This window comes from Halichoerus grypus, chromosome 5 (assembly GCF_964656455.1).
Source record: "Halichoerus grypus chromosome 5, mHalGry1.hap1.1, whole genome shotgun sequence".
Classification (NCBI taxonomy): domain Eukaryota; kingdom Metazoa; phylum Chordata; class Mammalia; order Carnivora; family Phocidae; genus Halichoerus; species Halichoerus grypus.
The window spans coordinates 123348191-123375793 of record NC_135716.1 but is presented as its reverse complement, the minus strand read 5'-3'; the positions used below and the strand labels follow the sequence as shown (position 1 = coordinate 123375793).

The window sequence follows — 27603 nt, the reverse complement described above, 5'->3', positions numbered from 1 at the left end:
CTCCTCTTACGGGGCTACAGCTGGTCCTACTGTCTCTTTATCAGACCCGCGGAAGTGTCAGACCCAAACTGTTAGTGGCCCTTTTTCAAATGTTTGGTGCCCAATATTTCTTTTACTTCATTTCTGAACTAAAGATGTATACTATTCTGGGACAACAGGATGTATCTCACCTAACACTGTCTCATACAGCTGAATAATAACATTGACAACAACATATAGCTGAATAATAACAAGAAAAAACAGTAATAACAGCGACAATAATAATAATTAGCCACGATTAGCCCAGAAAACCAGGAATAACTAGAATAAATGGATTCACTTCAATTCAGTAATTAAGGAATTTCTGCTGCTTTTAAAGATACTAAAGAAGATAAACGTTATTCAGTTTTAGAGTAAAACTGAGGGGCCTCATCCATTTCTTAAGTAGCCTGACCCTCAGGTTAAACGGAATGATTATCATACTGAAACTATGGAAGATAAATAGGTCCATTAATTCCAGACGAGGACAGTGTGACGTTATTCATTTAGGCTTCTAGGAAAGTTAGCAGGACTCATTTTTAGATAAGCCCATCTAAAGTCTGTAGACTTCACTATAAGATAATCCAAAGTTATCTTTTCCCTTACATAAGCAAAAGTAAAAAACAATTTCAGGGAACACTTTCCATTTCTTACTTAAGAGAAAAATACTCCTATTTTTCTTGTTTTGACTATAATTTCTGGCCCACTACTTTTCATCTTAATTATAAGAATTACTGATTCAAAGAACTTTCACTTGTACCAAACAATATCAGAGATGGTCCATTCTGTAGAGATGGAACCAGGAAAATTAGAATATATAGAAAGTGTGTTTACACAAAATACTCCTATCAGGGCAACCCATGAAAGTATGTGGAAGGACAACATTCAGTCTATATTCTCATGTGGGTTGAAAATTTTGGAAGTATAATAAACTAACTCTGAAATTGTTTTAGCTGAAATCTAGCCAATGGTTTCTTTTTATATTACTGGATTCATTGGGAGAATTACAAGCCATTTTCTGTGATGATTAGGAAATATAGCCTCTGAATTCACTTTATTTCACCCATACCATTAAAAACTAAGCCTTGGTGAAAATTCTCTGCTTTACCTTTCAAGTCTTTCTCCATTTAGCAGCTTCCTTACAACCACAAAAACACAAGGGGAAAGAGTGAGGGAAAAAACAATTCAAAAAAGATAGCTAGCTTATGGTCAAAAGATCTGGGACAAAGTTGTCCAAAATATTGTCACAGCTCCTTTGCTGACAATTCATTCCATTCTAGAGCCTTGTCAGACCTCCCAGGTTCATTGACGGACTATTATATTCAGAATGGCTTTGAAAACTTACAGCACTTAGAAATGCTCTTGAGACATCTAAAAATGTCTTTATTTAGAAAGGAACATATAACACCTGCCAAATTTGTAGGTTTGAAACCACTTCCAATAAGAATTAAAAGGCCCTCTTCCTCACTGAAATGGGACTATCAATATATGACTTGTCTGCTCATGAGAAATAGTGGGTTCTTGTCTCTGATGTCGCAATTTAGTTTAAAATCACTTTCATGATGACAGGGTACATGAGGATGATAAAATTATAAAGATGACAGTCTAATCTTCAAAGATCACTGATCATTGATAAAAGATTAAATAACGTAAACACCCGAAATGCCAGATTATCACCTGCTTGGCAAACTCTCAGTATTGAAGTATGCTCAGACATTACTGATAAGTGAGAAATGCTTTTCCTATATGTTATGCAGAAATATCTCCTCCTCCTCAAGGAGGGGCAGATGAATTGTAATACCTCTGAATTTAAGATGTATATATATATGTTTTTCTCAATCGTGATGAATATATATAAAATGTTAATAAATGACATACTGTAATGTGCTCAGAATTATTGTTTTCCCTCAGAGTAATGCCTGATTGCTGTGAATTTTAATCATCACTTTTCGGAATTCCAACCAATGTTAAATATACGTACAAGAATGATTAGACATGCTGGTCCTATAAAACTCCAAATAAAGTTGTTTTCTGTGCTAAGCCAACATCTGAAAAGTAAATAATAAATCTATAAATATGTTTGTATGTACTTCGCAAAGCAACATTTTCAATGATACATGAAGCATATTCAGAATTGCATTTCAAATACTTATGAGATCATCTTAACTTACACTTTGGTGGTGCCATAATATCTATATCCCAATGATGCTGAAAATCCAACTACCACAGCCGGGCTGAGATAGCCAAAGATATAAAAATTCTTGTGCAGAAAGCCCTTGTTGTAGATGACGCCCACAACAATGAGATAGAGGTGGATGCCTTCAATGCACATCCATGCAAAGGCAGCTAAAAAGAAATAATGCAGCAGCCCGGCAATGATTGAACAGAAGAGCTAGAAATCAAGGAAAGAAAGAAACCATAAGCACTGTTTGCTTTCACATTAGCATAACACAAAATCCCGACTTTCTCCTCAAATTATGCCACTTGATATAATGCCTGATCACGTTAAAATACCCTCTCAAGTGCCAGTTTTTTAAGATGTCCCACTTCCAGCTGAGCTTCATCAATGTGAAGCCTCAATTGTGAAGAAATCTCATGATAGAACTAAGTTACTGTTCTTGTCCAGAGAGTTATGCTTTTATACATTTATATCATGTGAGAAGTTGTGGATTTGTCACATGTAAACCATGATATCTTAGTGAATGTGTTATGATTTAAGTTAATTTCTGTTTTGGAGACGCCTTTACTCTCCTTAATTTTATTCATGCTCAAAGAATGAAAATTATTGCTAATACTATGGTAAATGAAATATAGTAAGTGTCTTGATTATTGTGGCAAACATTAAGTTTACAAAACAAACGATGATATATTTTACAAAAATATCCATTATGGAATCACTTTAAGTTATAAGATTGTCAGGTAAATTTGAGATGGATTTCAGTTAAATATTATTTATTAGTACTTACTTCACACATAGAATTGGAGTTAGGCTTATAAGAAAGAACAGAAGAAGAAGTACAGTTACACACTTCTGTACTAATAGAACTAACAATATCTATTGCTGGAAAGAGAACATAATACAAACTTACATACCTATTGCACTTAATAAAAAAGAGTACAATCCAAGCATAATGAGATTATATACTAAAATATATTGGGGAGTACTATATAAGGTTGGGAACAGAGAGGTCACTAGTGATCAAAATTTGGGAACTACTTTAGTGAGGAAGTAAGACTGACATATGGCTTGAAAATGGGAAGAACTTGAGAGGTGAAACGGAATTGAAAATAAACATCCTAAGGAATACTTTGGGGTAAGGGTAACGGGGAGATGAAACTGAAGGAGGAAATAGGCATTGGAGGATAGTGGGTGCTATACAAAACTGGCAGGTGTCAGGACTAGCCCTGCAAAATAAAAAAAAAAAATGAAGTTTATAGTCTAGAGTATACTATTTAAAATAGATGTTTGGTGGCATCTACTTCAGAAGAAGAACTTGATAATTAGGCATTAGTGTCAGTATTTGAAAGATCTCTAACAGGGATGGAAATATGGAGGCAATTTAATGTCTTGTGGCCCCGAGGATGCACTTCTCCAGTCTCTACCTGCATGGAGGGCAGCTGACCTAGAGCTCTAGCTGCTGTGTTCTTCTTTTCCACAGGCTGCTACACAGAGGAGTCCTCTGCCACGTGACTCTGGCTCAAGGTCTTCTCAAAGGACTCCTTGCAACCACGCTGAGCTTTCCTGAGAACGGCAGTGCTGTGTAAAATGCTTCCACCTACTACTTGTCCTTTCTTCCTTCTCTCCTTTACTTGGGGTCAGACCTGCATCTCGGTCGGACGGCTCTCCAAGTCTCTCTCTTCCCATTATCTCTCAGTCATTTTGCCTAATTAACTTATTGCACGTTGAATTCCATTTTAATGTCTGCTTCTAGGAGGACCCAGACTAACACAATATAGAAATTGTTCTGTAAGGCCCTCCATCAGTAACGGGGGGAAATAGGTAGTTAGGAAAGTGCAGTGACTAGGTGGAGCCAATTTGTCATATTTCAACCTGTGAACTCACTGCTTTTCTATTCAGTCCCTGTGTTAAGATAAAATTTTTATTTCTAATTCTCTCTTTGTCCCTTCTGCCTTTGTTTAATGCCCATGTAAAAAACAAAGCAAAAAAAAGGCTATTTCTTCAGTATGTTGCTAAGTTTTCATTTGTCCCAATGATTCGTCATAACAAGGGACATTGTGCTTAATGAAATTGACAGGCAGGTTTTAGATATGTTAGCATTAGCAAACTTAGAAAAGACTTAGGAACAAAGTATATGGTATGTTTGCCCATTAAGCTCTTAATTATAATTCGTGATTCTATGACATATATATTTAGGAAAGTACAAATTTAGAAAACAAAATAGAGAGTAAGAGAGATCTACGTACCTTATTAGTATTTGTATTGATCCCAACAAGAAAAACTAGTTCAGCAAGGAATAGGTTACAGCAGAGATTTTTGTGAATTGTTGTTCTGGTGCTTTGAATTTCACTGAAGAACCAGAAGGTAAAAATGCATATGGAAAGGCAAATCAGTGAAATAATTATTCCTAGTTGAGTGATCCTTGTAAGAATATTATAATCTTTAATACCCTAAGGGAAAATAATAATAAAGCTGTTAAGAGAATAACTCAGTAACTTGTCAAAGGAACTACAACATATAATGAACTTCCTTTTTTGGTGAAACATTAATCAAAATGTTCATAAAATGTAAAAATACAAATGTGCATTTAGATGAGAAAAATTTTGTACCTTTGAAAATGCTCAATATTCAGGGAAATCTGATATAAATCATGTAGCACTTTAAAAGTTCTGTAATTAGTGCTTTTTTTTCCTGGGCATAGTATATATTAGTGTATGGTTTAACAATGTTATCGTCATCAGTTTCATGATATTAGAAAGGCAATTCATTATTGTAATGTGAAAATGGTTAATTAAAACAGATTTATCAGTGGTAATAACAAGTCTTATTTCTATGCAGCAATTCATCTAAAACACATTAGACAACGGTATCAGAAATGCTGAATATATAGAATATCAAAACAGTAAAGTTGTGAGACTTTGAAATGGGAAAAGTTGGTTTTATTCTAACCAGATGAATATTTATATCTTATATAGAGAGTAGAGGCTTCTTTGCTTACTTAACATTCAGGAAAAAAGTCTTTATGACTGACATTACAGTTAGGCAGATTTATTTGGCCACATTATATATTTGATGGATTCTCAGTAGACATGGAAATGAACCTCTAATTTAACGAAGATTATGATACAGTGATATAAAATAAGAAACTGTATAGTGTAAAAGAAAGATATTACAGATACGAAAAACAAAACCTACTCGCTGTAGAGAGACCTTTCATGTTTAAAAATCTTGTACATTTCTACATTATTAAAACATTGTAATAGTTATAAATGCGCTAGTACTTACTGACCTGGTTTCAAATATTTTTAGCTAATTTGTAACTGGTAAAAATAAACTTTCAATACAAAGGCAAAGGCCCTTAAAGACCATGATACATTAAAATGTAAGTGGTTTTTAAAAGCAGCATCTGCCTTCAGCTCAGGTCATGATCCCAGGGTCCTGGTATCGAGCCCCGCATCAGGCTCCCTGCTTGGCGGGAAGCCTGCTTCTCCCTCTCCCACTCCCCCTGCTTGTGTTCCCTCTCTCGCTGTATCTCTCTCTGTCCAATAAATAAAATCTTAAAAAAAAAATAAAAATAAAGCAACATTAAAAATTAAGAGTCAATGGATAGATATTTAATGCACAACCTACTAGCTATCATAGACTAGGTAGGTCCTAGACAAAAAAAATAACCTAAAATCCAGTCTAAATATGTCATACAAGGCAGGTAAGAAAACAAAGACTAAAAAAGATAGTTTTGGGGTTTTATCAGTTAACTAAATATATTTGCACCCAAAGAAACATAAAAAATTAATTCTCTTGCCTGATGTATGTAAACAAGAAAAAAAAAAAGAAAACAGGCAGGTTTATAAATACGAAATGATGGAAAATTGTCTTACAATGGAAGAACCAGAAGACATCAGAATTGCAAAATGTGTCAGGTGGTTACAGCGGCATGAGGTGTGGGTCTCATTTGAGGACAGCAGCTCGCAGCCCTCCAAAGACCAGCTGCCATTCATCGTGTCAGACGAGTAGCTCCAAAATGCACACTGACTCCTATAATTATCTGTGGTCTGAAAAAGAGACATTTTACTGATGGAAAAAAGAGAAAGAATTATATATATAGCATCACACTTCTCATATTTAAAATACCATTTCACGTATCAATATAATTACAACCATGCCTAAAAAGTAAAGCACAAAATCAATGCTAATAAATGAGTGCTGGCATTCTGTGGAAGAACTGAAGTTACTGCAACAATGCTATATTTTATCAATTCCTGTGTCACAAAAGTTGTGAGAATTATGTATTATCAAATGAGATCATTTAGAATAGTGCACAACACATAATTATCATATGATCTTTATTTGATAAATGTTTGATAAATATTCAGGGGTACCCAGAATATACTGGGTATTAGTCATTGACCCAAGTACTAAAAATACAATACTGAACAAAACAGAAAAAGCATTTGCACCGCTGATTTTAGGTTCTCATAAGATGAGAAATTATTAAACAAGAAAAATAAACCAGGGGAAGGAGAGAGAAAGTAGTTGAGATTGGTTGGAGGAGGCCTTTCTTAGGAGATGATATTAAAGCAAATACCTCAATGAAGTTAGACAGAGAGAGTAAACCCTAAGACTTGGGAACAGAAGGTTCCGGATGAAGTGGAAAATGGAAAAGTTCTGAGTTGAGACTGGATAGGAATCTTCCAGAAACACTGGAAGCCACTATAGTTAGGGTACAGTGAATGAGATAAAGAGCAGGTGAAGACAAGATCAGAGATAAGGTCTGATTGCATAGACTACAGGATGGTTGTTTAATAAATAGAGTTCTCTTTATCACATATTTATATTAAGTGATCATAACATAATATTATGACAGTTACTTTTAATATTCCTTTGAGGTAATGGAGAAGTATGTACTAACTGGTGAAATTGCAAATAAATTATCAGGGAATCAGGAAACTGAGGGTGTTATATATGAGATAGCTTCTATTTTTTTAGGAAAACAATGGAATCCAAATTTTATTCTCAGAAAGAGGGAAACCATGAATTATGTAGGTCTGTCATCAAAAGAAAATGATAAAAATTCATAGGGGTCATTCATTTGAATGGGAACAAGATTTGGACAGAGAGGAAGATTAAGAATAACCAAGTTTTCCCATGAATTTTGGTGAAGAATTTTTATTTAAATGTGTGTTGTGTTTTGTTTTGTGATTGTGTCAGAGATTGGTGAAGTGGGTTGTCCTTGGCATCTCTTTAGCTGCCAAAACAATCCACAAGTAAAAATTGCAGAAAAACCCATCAGATCATGTGAAAGAACAATGTTTTGATTCTAGTGTCAAAAGGTCAGTTAGCATCTAAAAATATCTAAGTTTCGTTTCCATTCTTAAAACATTTCACACCCTCTTCTGAACATAATGCCTACCAATGTTTAGGTTTGAGCTACTATTTTCTTTATCTTCTATACATTTAGTTTCTCTCTACATTAGATATCTTTATTTACAGTGACACATTTGTATTGTGTGTAAGCATATATGTTCTTTTAGTCCCCTCCCTCCCCCCATAAACATGCAAATACAATTGTCCAGCTTCAAGGGTCTCCAAATGGAGCATCAGGGGTACTTTAACCACGTACTAGGACTGAAACTCTATCGAAAGTCCAAGAAACCATCAACTGTAAAAAAGCAGCAAATAATCTATGATCTTTAGTTTCCTCATTCATTTTTAGGTATATAAAAAAAACGAATACTTAGTTCTTTCTAGTGTTTATTATGATGGAGTTTTAATTACATATGAGCTTGAAAAAGATCTGAAATAACAATAAAGGAATAAAATGGTTTCTGCTAATTTCTTTATGAAATAATGTAAACTTCTCTGTGATTTTATTTTAATCAAAATTTAAATCCCTGCAAATATTATTTTAAATGGCAATTAGTAATCAAACAACTCTGTCATTACACAAATGACATTTATCTCTTTGGCTCTGATACATTTTTATAACTCATTCCTAAAAGGTATGGAGAGTTCCAAAATGAACAATGTAATTAAAAATAAAATTAAACAATTTCAGAGAATCAAATGTGTAAAATTCCTTGATATTTATTAGAAAGATTACAGAGCACTGAAAGTACAAAAATGTTTTATAGAAAAATTAGTTGAAACTACTCTTAATTTTTAAACTCAAGAATTCACATACAATTAAAGTGACAATAAAAAAATGTTCTCTTCTCTAAATGTTTCACACTCATAACCAATAGTAACCAGAAAAACAGCTTACCTTCATGTGACTTAACGTAAATGTTATTTTTTCAAGTTCATACAACGTGGGTGGGTTCGAGCTAATTGAGACTGAAATCACTGAAGAAATGACTCTTTCTTCCTCTTCAGAATTATCAGAACTTTGAGGTTCCAGTAAGTTGTCAGATGATGAAAACAAGGGACCGATACTCTTATAATATAAAAATGCGACTGCAACATTGCCTATCAATCAAATAAGTGTATTTAGTGAAATTCTTATAAAACAAAAATATATTTAGGCTCTCAAAATAAACATAAAAATTTAACAAAGTTTTTTACTCTAAGGCCAGTCATAAGAATACCTAGACACTAAAATGTGGATCATAATAAGTGCATGTCTATATAATCAAATCATATTAAGACATATTCCCTGACCTCCATGACTCTGAAACTGATCATGGACGGTAGCATTCCCTTTGCACAGGCTATATTTAGGAGAAAAATAGTCCTAGATAAATATATAGCCAACTCCTGACTAAGAACCAAGGTATGCAATGTATTCACTTAAAAGATTAAAATTTGGAGTTACTACTTCGCTATGCAAAGATAGCAATTAGAAAGATGTTGGAAGAAAATTATCACTGACTTGGAGTATTAAGGAAGTTGAGAATTAAACAAGTTGTCAGACACCACTGAGTTCCACCTCATGCCCACTGAAATGTTTCCTATTTAATATTGATGACATACGGTTATGCAGTCTCCAGGTAAGAAATTTACTGCCTTGCCAGACAGCTATTTATCTCTGCCCCTTGACACTCCCCAAATGCAGTAAATCAGCATACAACCAGTACTAGAAATGCAACCTGATCAGTACAGATTATCATGTGACTATTTTCCCTTAGCCTAGACATTACACCTATATTAGTGGATCTCAAATTGTCTTGATTTTTGAAGCAGCTCATTATTACTGATATTAAGTATGTGAACAACTTAAAATCTAGATCTATTGTCTTTTTAAAATTGCTGTTGCCACTTAGGTCATACACTTCCTCTATCTGTTGTACAGAATTATGGACACAAAATTTAAACGACTTTGCTTTCAGAATTTGTTCTGGTTTCAGTCATCGCTCCTACTTGCGTGGCCATGGATAAACTGTTTTGAACTTCAGCTTCTTCATTTAGAAAATGATAATAGTAATACTCTAGCTACTTACTAGGCTAAGGTGGAGACCAAATTAAATAATACACGAGTCTTCTGTAAAACTTAAGGTTCTATATTAATGTGATTATTGTTACATTTTTAAACTAGAAACATTATATATTTGCTTTATTTGCTAGGACAACTTACAAAGAACTCTTTTATATTTGTTTCCTCAAATTTGTGACACCAGAATAATGTGAAAGGCATAAAGTCATCAAAACCATAAATACAAACGTTGATTGTATCATAAAATACGAAGAACTGTGCCCTCTAGCGCCATCTTGCGTCACTGCGAGTGTGCACCTAATCTCAGCAGGTCGGCCCAGAACCCCTGAGCGCCAACCCCAGTCCCCAGCGCGGTCTCATTTCCGCTCCAACAAGGTGAAAGAAACTACCATGAACCGGGAGAAACTCGTCAAACTGCTCAAGTGCGCATTGGTGGGAGAGAAACTGCTCGCCAAAAGAAGAGGGTGGTCCAGAGAATGGCGCCGGGAGATGATAAAAAACCTCAGTTCTCCTTAAGGAAGTTAGGGGTAAGCAGTATCTGTGGTATTGAAGACGTATGTTCCCACACTAAGGAACAGTGATCCACTTTAACAAGCCTCAAGTGCAGGCATCCCTGGGGGCGAACACTTTCACCATCACAGGCCAGGCTGAGACAAAGCTGCTGACAGAAATGCTACCCAGTATGTGAAACGAACTTGGTGCAGAGTCTGACCAGTTTAAAGAAGACCCGTTAAAGCTCTGCCCACATGATCTGTGGATGGAGAAGCACCACTTGCCACTGGAGAGGAGGAGGAGGATGAAGTTCCAGATCTTGTGGAGAATTTTGATGAAGCTTCCAAGAATGAAGCAAACTGAATTGAGTCAACTTCTGAAGAAGATAAAACTTGAAGAAGTTACTGGGAGCTGCTACTGTATATTAGGACAGCTTTTTAAAAAATTCTGTTCACGTCTCTGATAAAATCTAGATCTCTAATATTTTTAAGCCCAAGCCCCTTGGACACTGCAACTCTTTTCAGTGTTTGCTTAGACACAATTTGTTCTTTGCAGCTAATTAAGCTGAAGAAGCCTGGGAATAAAGTTTGAAACAAGGTTAATGAAAAAGAAAAAAAAAAACTAAAACAACTGTATACAAATCTGAGTCCTTCCACATGACACACAACGTCACAGTAATAAATAATATTTTTGGATATTGCTATCTATGGTTATGTGAACTAGAAATTGCCAAAATACATCATGATTCATGTTTTCTTATCTTATCTAAAAAGGTATCACAAGAAACATCGCTAAGAGATTGCTGAAATCTATGTATATTAGATAAAAGCATTTTCCTCAACTGCCAGCTTAAGAAAATTTATATCGAAGAAAGAAATGAAGTTAGTCTAACATGGCTGGGCTAGTGACATTATGAAGACTCCATGTGATGACAACTAGCCCAGCCTTTGCCGTGGACAGACCAGGGCCTGAAGCAGGATCTGAAAACCTTTTAGGTCAACTTGACTCAGTCCAGTGGATGAACCAGTTCATATCACAGTGACTTCTCAGAAGTTGCAGTAGGAGCTGGTCCAAAATCAAATGAAGCCCCGAAAAGATAAGATGGATCTTTTAAATCTATTAATCACTCCTGTCTTTTCTCAAGGAAAATATTTAACATCAAATTTTGAGTTTGGGTAAAATGTGATTCTTGCTGCATAGAATGCTCCAAAATCCCTTCTTAGCTCCGTTCTGAGTATTGTTTCAGTATTTGTCCATTCTCATCATTTGAACCTCTTCTAATTTCCATGATTTCTCATTAATTCTCGGCTTGATTTAGCTTTTAACTCTCTTATCAGATATGTACCTTCATTCAGTAAATGAGGGGTTTATTTGCTAATGACAGGAAGTAAAATTCAGTCTATAAAAAAAAAGATTAAAAATCCACCTGTTCTTCCATGAACCTCCCTTATTTTCCTAATAATGACACTATGCAGATTTTAACTTGAAGCCTGTGTTTTATTAATGAATTTTTATTGGCAAATAAATAATCACATGTAGACGCCATAAAGCAGATTTTATCAGTTTGTTAGACTTGCCCTTATTTTTAAGATACAACCTTAAGGAAATCAAATATTCTCTCTGTGTTTTCTTGAGAACTGACATTATGGTCTCTTTCAAGTGTCAGAGTTTGCATGCGTGATCTTCAAATATAACAAAGCTATCATACATTCAGACAGGGTATCTTTGAGAAATTAATTCCATGACAATTTCATCATCTGTCACTATAATAAGTATTTTCAAGGGCTCTATTCTCAGCTTCTAAACACTACTCAAATTGTCTTTGAAATTTCAACAGTTTAACACAATCTTTGGATTTGCTCCTAAATATTATATGTGTGCTTGGTTAATTAGAATATGATGTAATAGGGTAAAAGCCTTGGATTCAGTGGTAGTATGGCTTAGTTATTTTTTCTTTGTTTTATGGCCATCTGTTTCTTACCACTGTATAAAAATAACAAGAAAAAATGAAGAGGATAATATCAATGGGTTAGGAAAAAAATCCCACATTAGTGTTGTACAAAATTTTTTAAAAGGATGTTCTTGAGAATGAATGTGCGGAATATTAAAAAAATAAAGACACAATATCCATTTATGAAATGATGTCTATACTAGAGACCATACTGTATTATTATATATACTTTTCACTTATATTTATGATCACCCACATATTCTTTGAGAATCTATTATAATTCACGTTTCACTTAGGTAGTCTATTTTGACCTATTTGAGAATGATAACAATTCTTCTGTTGGCAGAGATTTTTTTTTTCCTAAGTGCATTGCATTAAGACAGCAGATACATGGTTAAAATAGCTGCTTCCTTGCCCTTGATTAGGTGACAAGGAAAAGCTGGTCAGGATTGATTTCTTTGTTAACTTCCTCCCTTCTAGTACTGGCTCTGTATTATTTGTTGATGTGCACGGAGAAAAATCCATTAACTTCATTGTGCCTTAGTTCCATTATCCATAAAGTGAGGAAATTAGGGTAGGTAATCATCAAGTTGCCTGCTAGTACTGGCATTCCATTTCCCAAGAAATCCTGCCTTTAGTTGAGAAGTTTACGGTACAAAGACTAAGAAATGGCAAGTGGAAAAGAAATCCAAACCTAAAACACTAACTTTCCGTCTTTGGGAACATCATTTGTCTTCCTCACACAATTATAAATTCAGCCTCCAAATAAGGAATATGAAGGATTACTGAAGAAGAAATAGTAAAAGAATCCTATGCAAATTATAGCACCTATAGTTGCTGCAAAAGAAGGAATAAAATCACAGCTCCTTTATATATTTCATTAGAATCTCAACAATATCAAACAGCTTCAGCGATTGGGCACAAGACAAGAAGGATATAGATATTGTCAGCTAAAATTCTCACCATGTATTGACATCAGACCGAAAATCTTGAGTACAAAGTCAGAAATTATGTGTATAAACATCAAATATTTTCTATAGGAAACCACACGTTCTGTGTACATCTGATATGATCAAAGGCATGATAAGTATTTACTGCAAATTACTGACATATTGAATATAAAACTATCAAAGTCTTACCATGTGAATCATATGCAGCGTTTCTCTTTGGAAATACCTTTATATAATCTCCATCCACATTCATATAAGGATGAGTATGTTTGATGTGATATGAATCAAAAAAGAAAGTTTTGAGAGCTGAAATAAAACCATGAAAATCATAAATTCTCTGAAGTTAGTTTAATCAATGTATTTGTTTAATGAGGGATAATTTTATCCATCATTATTGTATTTTATCCATCATTATTGTATTTCAACATTTTTTGGCAAGTAGAATGAGCATATTTTGAACATGCTTAGACATTATAATTTATATCTTAAAAATCTGATTCAAGTTTTAACTTTTTTGATTGCACTATAACACTCATGGTTTAATCTTTGTTGGATTAAGTAAAAGACAAAATACATATGTACACAAGGGAGCCATAAATTATAATTACTAAATCAAAGACAAGCAACCACAATGTCTTAGAAGGTGGTATCTATAATAAAATTTACTATATGGAGAGTGATTGAATTAAATTCTTGAGTGATAATTTCCTTACATGGGATAGTTTACCTTTTTTATTCAAGAATATCACAGAAATGCAGGGATCCTATATATTAGTCATAATGCTTGCTACTTTAAATTTGATAAGTGGTGAATCATGATATGAGATAGTGATTCTTGCATACTTATTGCTGCATAGCAAGATGTCACCCACACAATATAATGTAGATGTATGCAATGATTATCAGAAAAAGTTCCTTGTTTCCTCAGAGCAACTTTATAGGCATCTTTAATTTGATTCAAGATTCTGAATGTTTTAAATAGGAGATTGCATGAAGCAGGAAACATTCTAGTTTGCTAAGTTGATTGCTTCATATCAGAAAATCTGTCTAGAACTATCTTTGGCCAAGGTAGATCCTAACAAGTCATAAGATGACTAACTCAAAATGACAAGGGAGTAATGTACTCTGAGCATTTAAATGCTAGACAGCTCAGGAATAGGACAAGATGAAGATTGTAGGAAGGAGGCAATATTATGTATTCATCCTTTTTACTCATACTTCATTCATATTACTCTTGTAATGTACATTGCCATTCATTTCTGCATTGATGAAACAGGTGACAATTTAATTAACGGTATTTTAAATACTTTCTTTCCCTTTTGAGAATGGCCTGTTCGGCAAACACTATTGTTTTGAAATTGACCTTGGCTCCTTACCTATATCACTTGAATTAGTATTGAACTGAGTGGTCTTTTGGAAGTTCTGAGATATCCTTAAGGTAGCCTGTTCAGCAGCATGCATCAGTTTTGTGAGATGAGTTCTTCTACGATTCATAGATAACTTGTCCCAAACTATAAATACGTCCTTTTGAACAAAATTATTCACAGTTTTTACAAATTCCTGTTGAAAAAAAAAAGTGTGTCTTTTAAAAATGTTGGAATCCATGAATCACAGATGTAAGGAAAAGTTTAAAGCTCAGTTATATTGAGTTAAAGCTGAACATACTTACAGTAAGAGTTGAATTAGAAAGGGTGTCCTTGGCTGAATTAGTGATATTCATGTCACCCAGTAATGGGGATGATTTAGATAATATTTCTATATATGTAATTATATCCATTGGTGAAAGATCTTTCACAGAATCTCTATAGATTTCTTGTAGCAAAGCCACAGGTTCCTTTATGTGTCTAAACTGTACAAAAATGAGTCCAGAAAAAAGAAACCAATTTAGAGTACTACTGGATCTTTTTAAGAATAAAGGCTGTATGTTAAATTTATTCTAAGTTTGGTTTTCTTGAGCTAATTGTTAATAAGTTATCAGACTACACATAAACCATAACATGCAGCACTGAAACTTGAAATTATTTATAAAAGGTTAGCAAATAAAAAGTACAGAAATTAGAAAAGAAACAGAATGTTTGAATTAATAACTTTTAAAAACTAGCTTTTAAAAGTTATAATATATGATAATGTATTTTGAATTAGATTTTAATCAACCAGAGAAAATTCTTTACAATGTGATATATTGGAAATTTGCTTTTAGCTCACTGTTCATCATGTTGAGAGTCACACTTTCAATCACATGACAATTCTGTGAATGTCCTACTTTATTTACTCTTTGAAATATTTCCTTTGAAGTACAAAATGTCCTTGCATTCATTATGTCTTCTTAGAATGTGGGAACGGGCCTGGGGTCAAAGTGTGTTTTTATTATTTTATTCATCAACTTTCTTTATATATTGAAAACAAAATTTCCGGTATACTAAACAGTGAAAAAGTAATATACATTAAATATCTCAAAGTCTTCCTCAATACTTTGGGGATTTTCAAATTGATCCTTTCTGTGACTCAAACTACTTAAATCTCTATATGTAAATAGTTTCAAATCTACATGAAGATCAACTGGTTGCTATTCTATTTAAAATGTGACGTAGGAAGGATTTTAATGGAAACCAAAAATGTCAAAATATAATAAATTCTTAATCTAACTAGTTTACTTACTTTTGTTAACATTCTATCAATATTTGCAGCAATACAGGCATTATCTAGATGGCAGTTTGCACTCACATTTTCTGTAGAAAAAGAAAATAGATTCTGTAGTAAGTTTTTTAAAATATTTTTTCCTGGGGTGCCTGAGTGACTCAGCCAGTTAAGCATCTGCCTTTCTGCTCAGGTCATGATCCAGGAGTCCTGGGATCTAGCCCCCGCATCGGGCTCCCTGCTTCTCCTTCTGCCCCTCACCCTGCTCATGCTCTCTTGTCTCTCAAATAAATAAATAACATAAATAAATGAAATATTTTTTCCTAAGATGATTATATTGATTCCAATAATTTTACTCCCTTATTTAAATCTTAAAAACACATTCTTAACACTTGAGTTTTATTTTTTGTTTTACTCGTTAACATTTGACTTTTTAATTATTTAAAAAAATTATTCATAATGAAATACATGTTTATTTTCATTTTATTCATTTATTTTTCCTTATTTATTTTCATTTGTTATTTGTTTTTATTCATTAGGATACACAATATTTTATGGAAAATGGAAGACTGTAATTACCCTGCATGTTAACTACATATGTTAATACATAAAACATATGGTCTACTTCTTCCATTAAATAAAAACGATACCTCTTCTTATTTCATTATATAGATAATAATGGAATACTGGCACATTTCTGGGCACCTGGGTGGCTCAGTTGGTTAAGCGTCTGCCTTCAGCTTAGGTCATGATCCCAGGGTCCTGGGATCGAGTCCTACGTCGGGCTCCCTGCTCAGCTGGGAGTCTGCTTCTCCCTCTACCCTTCCCCCTGCTCATGATCTCTTTCTCTCTCTCTCAAATAAATAAATAAAATTAAAAAAAATACTGGCACATTTCTTAGAAGATGTAGTTCTTTGTATGCTTTACTACTGTGTAGCATTATATTTTATATAGTTCTTCGATAATACATAAAATATAATCATATGACTTACCTTGGCAGTAAGTGCCATCATTAGGTGTGAACTGTGATTTTCCTGTGGATGTCTGATAACCTTCCTTGCAGGAGCAATTATACCCACCATCCACGTTTTCACACACTGCATGATCTCCACAGGCAGCTGATTCACTGCACTCATCTATATCTGAAAATATTTGAAAAATTAAATTTTTTATTTAGTACTTATACAATTGCTACCTTGCTGATACAGTTATATATGGTTAATGATTTCATCAAATTTTAGAAGAAAGCAAGGAAAATTCCATCATTTGGGAAACAACAGAGCAAACTTAGCTGCATATATTTTTTTTAAACCCTGATTTGGTCAATCCATTTTGAAAGCATATTAAAAAATGTCATTCATGGATCAAACTCTTGAATTATTTTCTAAGTAGAATGATTCATCCACAAAGTCATTAAAATAATTTCCATCATTGACAATTTAACATTTAGTCCTAATTGAATAAAGACCCAATTTTTAAAATACATCTAAAATTCTTTGTTTTCTACTATTAAACTAAATCGATTGTAACAGCTCAGTTTAATCTGGAGGATAAAAAAGAATAGCCCATTTTCTTTCCAAAGCTTGATTTTTGCACGTAAGTTATTCTAAAAATTAGCAAATGTGTGATTCAACTCCCTTAAAATTTACCACAACTTATTACTTTTGTGCAGGTTATATTTTACTATGGTTCTGAATACACAGTCATCATAGATAAAGTAACAAATTGTACAGAATTAAGTCTTATATTTTCAGGAGTCATATATCAAAGTCACAGTAAAAATGTTAGGTTTTAAGCTCATATAATTTATATTCTTAATTTAAAATTTTACATACTGCAGTGAAATATGTCTTAAAGTTATAAATAGAGTATAAATACTCTGCCAGTAGGCAGAGTTCCAATAGGGAATGATTCCAAGGAACGGAAGAGTCCAGATCATTACCTTAAGCTAATGCAAAGATTTTTGTGTTCCCAGCCTGGCTCTGACATCTTAGAGATACTCTATGTTAGATTAATGAATAAACCTGTAATCTTAAGTATAAAATTTGATTTTTTAAAAAAACTAATAGAGTGCCACAATACTGTTTGCCATAAAAAAAGGGGAGTAATCAAAGTCCAACTTAAAAGGTCATCTAGCTAGTTATCTTAAAAGTAGTTGATCCTAATTTTTCACTTCAAAAATGCAATGAAGGCACAGAATAACATTAAAACTCAAACCACTGAAAAACTGAAACTGACAGTAGCCTCTTGGTAGTTCTTAAAGAAATGTCCATTAGCTAGAAAGGCAATGGTATTAGATTTAAGAAGACAAGTCATAGGCCCAAGAAAGGGGTAGAAAACTCCTTGTTCTTCTGCCAAACCTATATATTCATAATCTGCACTCCCCAGAGATCCAAGTATACTACTTTTCAAGAAACAGGAATACTATCCTAGCACCCTCATCCTCTTCCTCTCATTTCTGTATGTGTGTGTTTAGAGACCACCACTCCACACACACACACACACACACACACACACACACACATACACACAGAAAATAAAGTAGGGCATAAGCAATAGCAGGTTGATTCTTAAGATATAGTGAACCGTCAAGGAGAGCATTCCAGGTAAGGGTAAAAAAAAGAAGCCATGTGGAAGCGCAGACTGGGGTTATTATTTTTCATGAAATCCATGAGGTGAGAAAAAATATATAAGAAAACAAAAGACTAGTCTTTTCTGGAGCAGGGCTGAAGAAGTAGCATGTACTATACCCAAATGGGGATAACACCCCAATGAAGATGTGAACAGACCTATGCGGTATCATAAACAGAACAATTTATTTTATGAATAAGAAACTTATGTTTTCTGAATGCCCACATTTCCTATTTTTAGATGTCTTATATGGCTAACAGGAAATGAGGTGTTGATTTCTCTCAATTTTAAAATTATTTAAAGTGTAAATTGTCTTGGGAATGTTGTCCCAAACCCATCTCTAAGCAACATACAAATATTTTTTTTAAAGATTTTTATTTATTTATTTGACAGAGAGAGAGGGAACACAAGCAGGGAGAGTGGAAGAGGGAGAAGCAGACTCTCTGCTTAACAGGGAGCCCGACACAGAGCTCCATCCCAGGACCCTGGGATCATGACCTGAGCCGAAGGCAGACGCTTAACGACTGAGCCACCCAGGTGCCCCAGCAACATACAAATCTTGGCAAACTCAACGTCCATCCTCTCTCTTGTATTCTGGACACAGGGGTATATAATCTTGTTGCTCAGAACCAACTGTGTTTTAGTTTTTCTCTGTGCATCCTCCACATCCGTGGTGCTTGTTGGGTTTCTGCTCTAGTTCAAGCCTTCCTACCACCGCTCACTTAGCTAGTTATTATCCCAAAATGTCAGCCTTGGACCAAGTAGGGTATTTCAACCTCTGAATTCACCAAGCAACAAAATGGTAATCTGTAAAAAAAAAATAAGGAGGTAGTCTCCTGGGAGACCAGCATTCAAAATTAGGATTATGCAAATTTTAATATTCTGACTCCAAATGTTATATAGAATATTAATTAACCTACCAAAGTAATGCTTTTCAAATCTTAATCATCCCATCAAAGTCATGTTTTCCAAATTGTTTGGACTTTTCTTGCTTATACTTTTTGATTTTATAACTTTTTACTCAAATGTGGAAGTGAGGTTTGCTGAATTTGATGTCCCTCTCACTCTGTTTATTGAATCTAACCTAGTAACTGGTTCTGCCTCTACTTGTTAGCATATCACTCTATGCCCCTTGCTACCTAGTAATATAGAGAGAATCATAAAATATTGAAAGAGTATGTCATGCCAAAATGAACATGACTGCTATTTTGCAGCAAGATCTACAGCCACTTCTCTGGCAATCTCTTGCAGGGCCTCATTAGCTGCAATCTAATAAAAACACTATGTATCCTTCTTCCTACAGGTAAAGGCCCTGTAGAAGATTTTAATTCAAATCCTAGTTATAATACTCATTAGCCTTGTGACTTTAGGTAATACTATAAAAAAATACCTTTTACCTTAAAAGAATTCTTTTTTCTAACAAATGAGGAAATGTATGTAAAGGTGTTTTGAAGTTGTGCCCAAGATATAATAGGCCCAGTGATTCTATTCATATTGTGTGTTTTCTTAATAGCAGGAGCCCTGTGAATATGTAGGTTTGGAGAAAACAGATCGATAATGAGTGTCTCATTAGACTGCCATGTCTTAGTATTCCCCAGATATGTAAAAGAGGAAAAGAACCCCCACCTCATCTTAATAAAAGTTAAATTGCTATTATGTAATTATTTCAGTCAGGCTAGAATTGACATACCATATTTAATAACTGATCCACTTTTTCTACCACCAACCTAACGCTCAGCTTAATACTAATAACTTGATTTTGCCAAACGTAAGCACATCATAACAATCATTTGCTTGTTTTGCACATCAAAAAATTCACTTTGCTCCTTTTTCATTAGTAAAGTTATGCTTGTTTCTCATGTTTACAATGAGCCAACCCAGCAGCAGTTTATCGTAATCTTCTTTCAAAACATGATCCTATGATTGTTTTGATTCTTATCATTTTCATCAATAACTGATTTGTCTGATGTTTAACTCACAGACTGTGAAAAAAGATAACACATTCAATTTACTGAAAGTAATTTGCAAAGACAAAACTGCATGTTAATATTATCCAAAGCCAGAAAAAAAATCTGAAATTATCAGCGTACCCAAGGCAATAAGACATACAAAATTATAAGCAGTAAACACTGCTCTTCAGCACGTGGTAAATGTGAAGGAGTTCTTGGGTTGTACTCATTTGGCCTTGGGAGAATTCACTGTCTTATTGGATTGCCTCGGTTTTCCCATTTGTGAAATATGAGTCTGGAACCAGGTCTCTCGGGAGCTAGGGATCTGAAATTCTGTTTTACTGTAATTCCAAGGGAAAGCAAATGTTCAGGATGCTAAATTTCCCTCAAAGCCTTCTGCAACAAAATTACCTTCTCTGTGGACAACAGTATTTGAATATAGACTAAAGGTAGAGAATTTTGCTTGGGTCATTTCTTGCCCTGAATTGGGGTTTTTCATTATCTATTTATAGAGGTTCTTAATGAGTATAATTACCAGACATGTTAAATTTAAGGATAAACTGAACTTTCAAATCAGACGTGATACAGTACAAGGCGATATACTAACGTAAAAGGAAACAGAATTATAGTTCTCTGTTCAAATTCCCTGAAGATTATCATAGTGCATAATGAAAATTACTATAGGACTAGAGAGGGGAAAAAAAAGATATAGCTGTTCTGCTGCTCAAAAAAGCTTAATCCTTAAGGACAACAAAATTGGTGAGAAATAACCATTTTCCAGAGAATGAATTTTTCAGTGAATAATCCATCAAACAAAACAGGTAGAAGCTGAAGGACTCAGTGTTGGGTACTGGGTTTTAATATAGTTCTTGTGTTTACTGATTACTTAAAATACTAAAAAGGGAATTAGCCAAAACTTAGGCCCATTCCACAGTATCTCAATAATAAATGAGTATTGGGAGAAAGAGTCTGAAATTATAAATCTGTTATACTTCCATAAAACGTTGGCATTCAATCATCTCTTTGTGTGTGTGTTGTCTCTGTGTCTGTGATTCAATTTTTTTCTAATACAGGAATTCTCTACTTGTAGGGAACACAGACAGAGAAATACAGCCTTTTGTGAATTGAGGCATATTAAAAGTAAACACGCTCAGATGAAAAGACAGATGTCTTCAAGAGACAAGAGGGAATGGAGAGCATAGTTAAAATTGTATTAAATTCCAGTGATTAAGATGTTGTAAGTTCTATTTCTTCACTAACTGGAAAATTCTAGTAAAGCTTACAGAGCTCTATAATTAGAACTTAACAACTAAAGGTAAAATGCATAACATACACACATAACATTCTAAGAAGACCAACAACTAGAGTAGGGGCTTGAGAACAAATAGTGAGATATTACAAGTTTTCTGGACAGAGCTTCATAGATTACTTCCTGAATATACTGTGAAGTTATATACTATAAAACTTTTTGCTGAAAACACTAAAGATAAAATTTATCCTTCAACACAAGGTGTCTGGGTGGCTCAGTCAGTTAAGGGTCTGCCTTTGGCTCAGGTCATGATCTCAGGGTCCTGGAATCTAGCCCCACATCGGGCTCCCTACTCAGCGGGGAGTCTGCTTCTCCCTTCCCTCTGCCCCTCCCCCAGCTCATGCTCTCTCTCAAATGAATAAATAAAATACTAAAAAAAAAACGTTCAACAGAAATTGTCCTATTTTCTCGTATTTTAAATCCTTTATGCCCTTGCAAAAACATGATCCACTGCATTTGCATGATTCAGATCAATGCATAAGATTTAGATGGCCACCCATTTTTGCCTCCCATGCCTTTCCAGATAAAAGACTGTGATTCTAATCCTCCCTTTATCCTAAACATGTGAATCTGGAGTAGCCTCCACATCCCTTGGGTATCAAATGAGAATACATTGTTTTCTGTTTATTTAGCAGAGTAAATATTGTGAAACCACAGGTACGTGAGACAAGATAATTTCTTTGATATAGACATTTCACTGATAAAGTTTCTTTGAACATTGTCTCCTAACTTATCATGTGTTAATAATAACATTGTGAGATTTCTCCTTAGCTTACTGACGAGAATCTCAGTAGGGAACTAATCAAAGCCTTCGACGTGATCTAGATTAACTTCAATATCTCTCTTTTATCTAACTATGTAAAGTAGAAGCAGCATATTACCCTTGTCCATGTTGCACATAGAGTCTTGGTTTCTAGTCTAATTTCTTCTCCTGGCCAATGACTTCACTCTCAGGGCCTCAGTTCATGTATTAATTTTGCAGATTACTATCGGCCATAATAAATTAAACTAGTTGTTGGTAAACTGGACAGTTTTGTATAAACCATGACAAAGATGGTTTATAACTTGTTTTCAAAGTTTAAGTCTTTGGCTCCAGAGAATTTGCCTCTGAAAATTGTTCATCTTTTTGAATTTACTAAACAATCTTTTTTTCTCAGACTGTAATCCAAATATTGTAGGATCTGGTATATCAAATGCATGACCAAATTATAATAGAAGGACATTTAAAAACTTCTAGATACCCTCTTCAGACTCAGAATAATTTCACATAGGGATTTAGTTGAAATTATTATCATTCCAGAGGACATTTTAGTAAGCCTGAAATGATTTTCTAAATAGGACTCTATTTAGAAATTAAAACCTTAGTTTTTCTGAACATTAATAGTTACACTTCATGCAGGTCTTAAGTATAACTACCTTTCAGCAGACAATACTAAAAGCACTAGAACAATTCTTTTATAACTAATGCCTTTCTGAATATTTTCTGAGAAAATGTGGAGCCCATCTCAGAGTGCATATTTATAAAAGCATCAATATCTTGCCATGGAAATGATAATTTTCTTGAGTCAACATATTTAAGTGTAAATATCTACTCTGTTGTTTGTCACCATGCTAGATCTCATACTTTCATGATTTTTTTCTCGTAAACTGCTTGATTTTCTCCCCCAAAATATTTTCCTTACATCCTTAGATAAATATTCCATAGTATCTGATTATATAGCATTAGAGAACTAAAGGAATTGATGAAGTTTCTAAAAGTATTACACAACTAGGGTGCACTCAGGGACTGGTAGAATTTGGTCCAGATAATATCTAACCTCTGGAGGTAATAAGCGGTAAGAGATAGGTACAAATTTAAGTTAGGTAGTCAAACTTACCTATGCAGATGGTTCCATCATTAGTGATAAACCTGTCCTGGTTACTGCTGGATCTGAAACCAGGGGCACACATACAGTAGTAACTTCCCTCTGTGTTAGTGCAGTTGGCATTTTCACCACAGGGCTGGGTCAAATTTCCACACTCATTATCATCTGTGGAAATATCAATTTAAAACATTATTTTTATATAATTGAAATTAATTTCTAATATTTTCCACCAGTATTTGGGAACTGTGACTGTTAAATAGTTTAATGTAATGCGATGTCAATATTTAGGAAAGGTTAACAGTACACATTCCACACTTATTTTTATTTATAATGTGACACTTCCTTTGTAGTTGCAAAGCAAATAGAATCTCTTCTGAAAACACTGAACATAGTTATTGAAAATATATCGGAACATGTTCCAAATTTTATATGTAATTTAATAATAATAATGTCAATACATTATACTCCTTTGTAAATTTACAATACTCTCTATAATTAGTCAAAAGCATACCATAAGTTAAAACATCAGATATTACAAATTGACATGCTCTAATCATGTACCATTTATTTTTATTACTTATTCCCTAGAAGAATTTTGCATTACTAAGTTGACATCTCTTTACTTATTAATGAATTTATTCATTAAATACTATGTGCATTTTATTGTCCTATAGAAGAGCATACAAAAAAACATATCATAGTCCATGGTCCCTACCTTCTAGAATTTAATACAATTTATCAGAAAATATATAGGTTCATAAGCCTTTGTAAAAATCAGAAAGCAAATTTATACTACCTGTCAAGTAAATAAAACAGAAAATAAGTGCTTTTCAGAAGTGATCATAATAGGCTGGAGGAGAAAGAGAATATCTTCAGGTGACATTAAATCTTGTGGGTTGAATTATGTCTCACAAAAAGATATGTTCAAGTCCTAATCCTGTGTCTTGTGAGTATGACTTTAGAAACAGGACCTTTGCAGATGTAACCAAGTTAAGACGAGGTTACACAGAATTAGGTGGGCCCTAATCCAGTGGCTGGTATCCTTATAATTAAATATATGAGAAATTTGGATATGAAGACACAGAGGAGAAGGCTATGTGGAAACAGAGGAAGAGCTTGAAGTGATGCAGCTGCAAGCCAAGGGATGCCAAGAACAGAATAGCTGGCAACCACTAGGAGCTAGAAAGAGACAAGAAAGGATTCTTCCCTAGACCCTTTGGAGGGAACATGACCCTTCCAACACCTTGATTTCAGACTTCTAGCTTCCAGAACTGGGGACGCTACGTTTGTGTTGTTTTGAGCCTCCAAGTTGGTGCTAGTTTTCAAGGCAGCCTTTGGAAACAAATGGACCCGAACTGGCCAATCCAGGGTAGGTAAGTACTGGTTAGAGAGAAGACAGGTCATGAAAAGGAAGACAGAATGTTGGGCAAAGAAGCAAGCATTAGGTAACTGAAACACTTCTGAAGGTAGGGGGAAGCCAAATTGGGGAGCACAGAGAGAAACCATAGGGGAATCGCTGTAAAAACAAGTTTGAAAAATATCTTTAATTTTTATCCCCCATTTTTATCAAACCAAGTTTAATTTTTCTTTAAGAATGAACTGTATGACATTTAATTTGTACACAGGCTATTGCACACATACAGTGATAACTAAGAGTTGGAGATTTTTCCAAATGTTTTATAAATATGAATTCATTGAATCCTTATGTAAGGTCTAGGAGAAGGTACCATTGTTATCCCCTCCCTCTAACTGCTGAAGAAAAGAAGGAATAGAGAGAAACATTAACTTGCCAACATCACACAGCTATTCAGTTGCAGAGCCAGGTAGTTTGGTTCCAAAGCCTGTTCTCTTAAATGTTGCATCCTGCTGCTTCTGTGAGAATTATTTTAAAATGCCAAAATGTATAATAAGAATTTATCAAATGAATTATGGGTCTATTTTTGAGAGATGGAAAGAGACTGAGGTAGTGATTTCCGAAGGAAAATGGAGACTTTATTTGCATGCTATTTTTTTTTTTTTTAATTTGAGAGAGAGACAGAGAGAGCATTCGTGGGGGGAGGGGCAGAAGGAGAGGGACAAGCAGCCTCCCTGCAAGCGGGGCTTGATCCCAGGACCCTGAGATCATGATTTGAGCTTAACCAACTGAACCACCCAGGCACCCTTGCATTCTATTTTTAACTTAAATTTTATTTCCACTTACTCATTTTCAAACAGTAAGGATATATGCATAGATGTTAACATATGGTAGAAACTAGGGGTGAATTCCTCTCTTTTTTCAAAAATGACTACTATGGACAGGTCAGGTAAGATTTGCAAATCCTATCCTTTCAAGATATTCAACCTATATAGTCCTATTCCATAGTTTTATTTTAATATTTATATGCTTTATCACTTTGCCTTATTATATTAATTATATAGGCTAAGTGCTATAAATGTATCCAAACATGTAATGGCTCAGTACAATAAAAAGATTATTTACTGCTCTAGTCAGAGAGCAAGGTTAGTGTTCTGGTCATTCTTTCACAATGGTTCAGGGACACAGGCTTGTTCCATCTAACGGCTCCACCACCCCATAGGGCCTCCAGGCTCTCTGTATTGATCCAGGTAGGGAGTTAGGGTAGAATAGGGCATAAAAGAGTCATCCATCACTTTGGTCCACATTCTATTCACCAGAATTCATTCAAATGGCCACACTTGACTATAAGGGAGGCTGGTGGCCGTAGGCCAGGAAGAAGAAAGAAAAGATTTTGAATAGTCAGAGCTTTCCGCCGTATTTATTCTTTCATGAATACAATGACATTTGAATAATGAAAGCAGACATATATGAATACCAAAAAAATTTACCAAATATAAGAAAATCTAGTTAATACCAAACATACATAAATTAATTGACTGGAACACAAAAGGGAAGATAACATTATATTTTTGAAGTTACTGTAATTTCCTTAATCAATAAATATCATTTAAATTAGGCATATCCATTGCATTAATAGCTTTTACTCTTCCCTTGGCCAATCATTTATTTTGTATGTTTTCAATTTGTTTTGATATTTTGATATTGTGCCTCTTATGGAGGCTAAAAGAAGAACCATGGCCCTGCCTCTGCCCTTCAGAATCTGGGCATCTTGACAAGAGGGGAGGGGTAAGCAGAGAACACAGGAATGCATATGTGGTGAAAGAAGACTCTGCAAGAGTAAATGATGGCCTTATTCCTTTTGCTCGAGTGGGGAAAGAGGGCAGAAGAGATTTATGGAGTCTGAAAGGATGAGGTTTTCATGCATTACATTTTTATATAATTCTATTTGGACATGATTTTACATATTATGGAACTATTAAAAAATGTTATGGAAGGAGAAGGAAATAATGTAGTTGATGTCTTTTCACCTCCCACCTGACTACAGGGTAGTTTCCTAACTTGCGGCGTCCGTGGGAGCACGTTTTAAGACGTGGTTGTCTGACATGATTACTACCATTCACTGAAGGCTCCCGATGAACCAGGCATTGTACTAAGCACTTCATATACATTATCTGACACTCGTTTTTAATCCTCATATAAACCTAATGATGCAGACATGATTCCTATTTTACAAATAAAACTGAAATATAAAAAGTTGGATTACCTTGCCCAAAGGCACACAACTAATAAGTGGCAAAGTCTGATTCAAGCCTGGAGCTTTCTGAATGTCAAAGTGATCTCATTTTTCTTAAATACTACATTACAAAAGAGTTCATAGTGGTAATAGCTACCATTTATTGAGTGTTTATTATGTGCTAGTCACTGTGATAGAGAGATTACTGTAAAATGGAAAATACGTTATGACTACCTCAGAAAATTGTCAAGAGGACTAAAGAAATTGATGTTCAGACAATTCTTAGAGTGGTGTCTAGCATGTAGTAAGCACTATGTACAGAATGTTAATCTCCTTATTTAAAAAATATTACTATTGCTATTTAAATTGCTAGAAATCTGGTCCTGTTAACACCCTGCTTAAAATTCTTAACAGCTACCTGGCCTTAGTGTGTAATGTTATCTCTTCTCTATGTGGAAGGGAGCTTCTGAAATCTGGGAGCCAGTTTAAAACACTTATCTTTACACAGGTATAATAATAAAGATATTTGTAAAAACTTTATAATGTAAGATCTTACAATTAGTTTTCCCATAGTTCTATTTTTTTTTAAAGAATTTTTTTTTT

The 27603-nt window shown here is 34.3% G+C and overlaps 1 protein-coding gene across 1 annotated transcript in view; it reads right to left on the bottom strand.

Moving 5' to 3' along the window:
* Positions 1-27603, bottom strand: part of ADGRL4 (adhesion G protein-coupled receptor L4) — a 107365-nt gene that overhangs the window by 26978 nt on the left and 52784 nt on the right. The window contains exons 3-13 of the mRNA XM_036113414.2: positions 23423-23575; positions 16649-16798; positions 15678-15748; positions 14689-14868; positions 14396-14579; positions 13209-13325; positions 8460-8662; positions 6076-6249; positions 4444-4647; positions 2190-2410; positions 2000-2066 (exon numbers count right to left, since the gene is read on the bottom strand). Coding sequence (XP_035969307.1) covers positions 2000-2066; positions 2190-2410; positions 4444-4647; positions 6076-6249; positions 8460-8662; positions 13209-13325; positions 14396-14579; positions 14689-14868; positions 15678-15748; positions 16649-16798; positions 23423-23575 — 1724 coding nt within the window. The remainder of the gene's footprint in view (positions 1-1999; positions 2067-2189; positions 2411-4443; positions 4648-6075; positions 6250-8459; positions 8663-13208; positions 13326-14395; positions 14580-14688; positions 14869-15677; positions 15749-16648; positions 16799-23422; positions 23576-27603) is intronic.